The 5,964-nt window shown below is 38.1% G+C and overlaps 1 protein-coding gene across 3 annotated transcripts; it reads left to right on the top strand.

Moving 5' to 3' along the window:
* Positions 1-1,163: 1,163 nt before the first annotated feature.
* Positions 1,164-3,646, top strand: LOC125229535. 3 transcript variants are annotated; one of them, XR_007177412.1, is made up of 4 exons: positions 1,173-1,680; positions 1,770-2,194; positions 2,661-2,777; positions 3,476-3,646. XR_007177412.1 is itself a non-coding variant. In XM_048134397.1 (3 exons), the coding sequence occupies exons 2-3, from the start codon at positions 1,793-1,795 to the stop codon at positions 3,508-3,510; spliced, it is 1,020 nt and encodes a 339-aa protein (XP_047990354.1). In that variant the 5' UTR covers positions 1,164-1,680; positions 1,770-1,792; the 3' UTR covers positions 3,511-3,646. The 3 variants fall into 3 exon arrangements, 2 of the variants coding, with proteins under 2 accessions (XP_047990354.1, XP_047990355.1); XM_048134397.1 differs by having other exon boundaries at positions 1,164-1,680; positions 1,770-2,777; XM_048134398.1 differs by lacking the exon at positions 3,476-3,646 and having other exon boundaries at positions 2,661-3,060.
* Positions 3,647-5,964: the final 2,318 nt, after the last annotated feature.

Raw genomic sequence — 5,964 nt, 5'->3', positions numbered from 1 at the left:
AGCTTAAATTCATAGCTAAACGTTTTTACATTAATATTGTAAAAAAAATTATTTGAAACCATACTTAAGATCCATTAGTTCATTACGGTTTCAAAAAAGTATTTTACTTTTTTTTCATCCGTTTCCCTCTTTTCGCAGTTTGAAAACAAATCGCACAACCGTGAAAATCCGAAAAAAACCTAAAAAGCAGTTATTCAACTATGAAGCATTCAAACTATTACAGCAACTGGGATATAAAAACTGCCTGAAGGTTGTACGAGACGGTACATAATAATTATATGTAATGACATCTGTCAAAGCGTTCAGTACAGAACTTACCGCATACCTAGCACAGCGTGCTAGCGGTTGAACTTAATAGATTAAGCTTATAAAAGTTGTAGTAGTTAGAAAAGTGGAAATACAGTTCTTCATTCAATAATAAGATTATGTTTTACTCAGTGCCTAACATAAATTGGTCCTTCGAAGGGCCGTTAGCACTCAATAGACTGTCTGCGAACTATGTACGTGGCCAGTGACTGTGCAAGTGTCAGCGGTTGACTCAATATTGTCGACATCGTGCAGTGCGCGAACTTTCTGGACTGATGCGTGTATGTGGTGTTCTGTGCTCAAACTTTTTTGCAAGTTGCAAATACAACTACGTTAACCGCAGTGCGTGTACGCGTAGTTATATACTGGTGGCAAGTTGTCATCAGACTCTTCCCGGTTGCGATGCTCCATGGGACTTAAATTTAATACCGAATGCGATTTTCGGGGCGTGTTCAATGAACAGCGTGTTTCAAACGTGCAGTGCGCGTATGAACTAACTTTGTTTAGTTACATTTTAGTGTTTTTCATAGTTCAGTGAACTTTATGGACTACCACTTCGTGTTCAGCGCAAGTTGCGTTAACATTGGTCTCAGTGTAAGACTATCTATATAGACAATTTTGTGTTACAAGTCATTCTGGCTTCCATATGCGCCATATTGAATGAATATTGGTACCAAGTGTATCGGGACTATTGGGTGCTCGTTGAGAACTTAATATCTTAAGTGCTTAAATTTAATTCACTTCCGTATATACGTTTCCGGTAGAAATGAACCAATGGTGATTGACTTCATGCAACTTCACGGTATTGCGTTTCGGTTATGCAAAATTGTTTGCTAACAACTGTGGTGCACGAAAATTAACCGGAGCAGTTAAAGTTCATTCCGGTGCGCATAATTTGCCAGAACGAAACGCAGGTGCCAGCGGCCGGTCTGCGGCCAACTTCGTGTGGAAAGCGCGTGCGCTCATTGGCTCTGCGCAACGCAGCTCATCCCGTTCCGTTCCAATAGCAGCCGGGCGGGGATTGTTCCTGAGCTCATTCACTTCACTTCCGCATCGTTCATTCGGCGACGCCATAGAAGTTATTATAAATAAACTCTTGTGTTTCTCTTTAGCTTTGCATCTTCGCCATTTTGTTTGCACAGTGTTTCGAGCTTTTACTAACAATTTTCAGGTGTTTAACGTGTGTTTAACCATAGCAATAATAGTGGAAATTGACGGCACGTTCAGCGATCACTAAATTAGTGATAATTGTGTCAGATTGTATAGTTTAAACTGCCAGCTTCAATCTTCTGGCTGGGCTTCGCGATTGGTTTTCTGTGCTTGAAGCCTGAACAGCACTTTATATTATTGTGTGCAATTTGTAATTTTTTTGAGGTAAATAAGCTCAGCAGCTTAATTGTATTGACTGCCGTGCAAATTATATTTAGATAAGTTATTTATTTTGTATTGTGATATTGTTTAAGGAAGTCGTGTTGTGTGTCACAATATGGCCGACGACGATCTCAAAAGGTTAAGAGCGGCCAGGGGACAATCAAAGGCGGCTATTACGAGGATGATTGCCTTTAAGGCGACAGCGGAGGCTGCTTCTAGCAGCGATGCGGACCCTCTGCTATACCAGCAGAAGAATGATAGGCTTGAAAAGACTTTTCAAGAATATAAGGAACTCAACCTTGAAATTTCATTGTTGGACCCTGCGGATTCCGAACGTGTTGAGGACTTCGAGGAGAAATATGATCTGCTCAAATCGTTCTATGCGGGTGTAGTAAACAAGGCATTGGACGCCTCTACGTCGAGCGTCTCACAGCAACCATCCTTTTCGTCTCCTGGAGGCTGTAATGCCTCGCCATTTAGGCTGCCTCCAATAAATCTAAAAGTGTTCGCGGGAGAGGTAGGTGAATACCAGAGTTTCATTTCACTCTTTAACAGCGTCATTGATGCAGATGTAAAATTGAAGGCTTGTGAAAAGCTATATTATTTGAAAACTTATTTAAGTGGAGAGGCCTTAGCGCTAATTAATTATTTACCTCTCACAACTGAATCTTACCCCATTGCCATTGATCTTTTAAAGCAAAGGTATGATAATCAAAAGCAGGTAGTTAATCATCACATTGTGTCCATACTAGATTTACCGCCCATGCAAAGGGCATCTGCAGGATGCATAAGAAATTTGGTTTCAGCTACTAGGCAACATTTAGGTGCGCTAACAAATTTAAATGCCCCAGTTTCTCAGTGGGATTTAATTGTAGTTGCAATCTTGCAAAGGAAACTTGACCAATATACACTTAGGGCTTACCATTTGGAAAACCAAGGCAACAATGAATTACCAAAGTTACATGATTTTTTAACATTTTTAGAGCAACGGGCTGCTGCCTTGGAGTCCCTGGGAGAGCGGACGCCTTCAGGGCGCCGGTCTAGTTTAGTTGCAAGTAGTGTTAAAGTGGCCAAGCCGCTTAAGTCAGGTATAAACAAATGTAAGTACTGCAATTCTACTGTCCATAAGCTTCATCAGTGCTCGACTTTTAAGATATTGGAACCTCATAAGAGGAAAGACTTTGTAGTCTCTAACAACTTATGCAATATTTGCTTAAATGAACATATTAGTCAAAAATGTATATACTCATTTAAATGTGCTATCTGCAAAGGCAAGCACAACACTCTATTGCATGAGGAAGTTACTCCTCAACAGTGTGCGGCAGTGTCCCACACTATTGAACCAGCTGATAACCTCATTTCTGCCTATATTAGTTTATTGTTAAGTAGGAAAGGAAATGATCTTTTACCTACCATTAAGGCTAAGGTATATGATAAATATGGACAACCTATGATTGTTCGTTGTCTTCTAGACACATGTAGTCAGATTACCTTTTTGCGCTCTGATGTAGCAGAGCGGTTAGGATGTCAATTGTACCCTGATGAGTCAGTACTCTCAGGTGTGTGTGATGCACCCAGCTTTAAAGCTATGCAGACCTCCTTGCGGGTTTATTCCATGGTAACAGATTATAGTGTCACTGTAACATGCAATGTTGTAAATAATATTACGGCTAATATGCCACAGTTTTCTCTCCGGAATGAAGTAATAAACATACCGGCCGATGTGCAATTAGCTGATGACAGTTTTGACATTTCATCAAGGATCGATATACTATTGGCTTCTCATGTGTTCTTCCAGGCGCTTTTGCCGGAGCAGCTGCCAGCCCTGCCTAGCAAGCTGATCCTGCAGAATACACGCTTTGGGTTTATCGTTGCTGGATTGGCTGGTGCTTCCGACACAGCCCCGGTATCCAACTTAGTATCAAATTATTGCTGTCAACAGCTAACACACAACAGTGACATAGGTAAATTAGATAATATTGTATCTCAATTTTGGTCTACTGAAAAGGTCCCAGAGACATTCACAGAGGCCAGCTCTGAACAAGAGTTAGCTGAAAAAATATTTCAAGACACTGTAGTCTTAAATGATAATAAATTTGAAGTGGCGTTGCCCCTTAAGCAAGATATTAAAGACTTGTACTTAGGCAATTCACTGTCATGTGCTCTGAAACGATTTTTGAATTTAGAGTTGCGATTTAAAAAAGATGATGAGTTGTATTTAAAATATAAAGCTTTCATAGATGAGTATATGCGATTAGGTCATGCAAAATATATTGACCTTTCACAGTATAACTTGGATAGTCAAGCAGTTTACTTCCTAGCTCATCACTCTGTTTTTAACCCCTCCAGCAAAACTTCTGCTCTGAGGGTTGTTTTTGATGGGTCAATGCCCACTTTCGCTAAAATCTCACTCAATGATGTTTTATTAAACGGCGCCATTGTGCAAAATGATCTATTTAGTATTATAGTATTGTTTCGACTATATAAATTCATTTTGAATTGTGATATACAAAAAATGTTCAGAGCTATCTCGTTAACTTCAGAGCACAGGCCTTTACAAAATATTTTGTGGCGTAAAGATAAGAATTCAGACATACAATGCCTTCAGCTACAAACTGTAAGTTATGGTTTAAAAAGCTCATCGTTTCTGGCCACTAGGTGCCTATTAGAGTTAGTAAATAGGTATAAAGATGCTTATCCCCTGGCCGCAGAAGCCTTGTTATATAACACATATGTTGATGATGTCAACCTGGTAGCCAATGATATGAACCAAATTTTGGCAGCCAAGACACAATTGATAGCCTTACTAAAGTTAGGTGGCTTTGAACTGCACAAGTGGTGCTCAAATGTTGATGGTTTATTGGATGATATCCCAATTAGCTCACGAACTAAGGCAGTAGTAGACTTTTCCAATGAAAAGGACCCAATTGTGAAAACTTTAGGCATTCAATGTGACTTGGCTTCTGACACTATTATAATGGTTGCCCCTAGACAGGATGTTTGTGACAATTACACAAAAAGAGGTTTATTATCATTTGTCAGCAGACTTTTTGATCCTTTAGGCTTGGTCGGGCCGGCCATAGTTAATGCAAAGCTGCTCTTACAGCAGACATGGTTGGAAAAATTAGATTGGAACTCTCCGTTGCCTGACCACCTCAATGATGGGATGAAAAGGTTTGCGGCAAGTCTGAATAAAATGAAGAGTATCATAATTAAAAGAAATTTAGACACCTCAAAGGGTCTGTCATACGAACAAGCATATATAAAGTTTGTGTTCTACCAATAGATATTTAATTAAGTTTAATTACATAGTCCTTTAATTATAAGAAAACCTTTGCGGTTGGGAATATGTACGAGACGGTACATAATAATTATATGTAATGACATCTGTCAAAGCGTTCAGTACAGAACTTACCGCATACCTAGCACAGCGTGCTAGCGGTTGAACTTAATAGATTAAGCTTATAAAAGTTGTAGTAGTTAGAAAAGTGGAAATACAGTTCTTCATTCAATAATAAGATTATGTTTTACTCAGTGCCTAACAAAGGTTTTAAAAACAAAACGTGAAATGCACACCTAACGTACGAAGGGTTCCGTGATAGAATAATGCTGCAATTTCGTCGACCGGTCTGGCCTAGTCCTGTGTTTGAATCCCGGTAAGGGCATTTATTCGACATTGACATATCCACTAAACAATAATTTACTAATAATCTTTCTACTGAGATACCAATTTAAATTTTCAAAATATTATATTCGAATTGTAATTTTATTTAAATGTACCTACATGATATTTTTTGCTGTTGACTCTTAATTTTATATAATTATGTTAATATTGTTAATAATTTTACTATCCAGTGTAAATAATGTGATGAATTGATGATACATAATATGTAATTTATTTCCTGATGTCGACATGTAATATTTTAAGAATATTACGAATAAATGAGTATGAGTATGAGTATTGGTGTGATAAGCACAGATATTTTCTGCGATTTCTATAGATATAATTATTCTTGTATTATAGATATTGCTATCTGAGTACCCAGAAACACAAGCATTATTGAATGTACCGTGGCGTGGGACCTAGTGAATCGGTGCAAGAATGTCCATATAACATTTATTTATTTTTTTAATGATGGAACTGCTTATTATAATTATTGTCTATATTTTGGTATACACGATGAAGTCTCTAAAATTGTCTCATACATAGAGACTTCATCATGTCTATATACATGATGAAGTCTCTAAAATTTTAGAGCCTTTTTTTACAAATTACGTCCTTGATAT

This window comes from Leguminivora glycinivorella, chromosome 9, assembly GCF_023078275.1.
Source record: "Leguminivora glycinivorella isolate SPB_JAAS2020 chromosome 9, LegGlyc_1.1, whole genome shotgun sequence".
In the NCBI taxonomy this organism is placed as follows: domain Eukaryota; kingdom Metazoa; phylum Arthropoda; class Insecta; order Lepidoptera; family Tortricidae; genus Leguminivora; species Leguminivora glycinivorella.
Note: the sequence above shows the minus strand (reverse complement) of the source record. Positions and strands in the feature narration are given on the sequence as shown.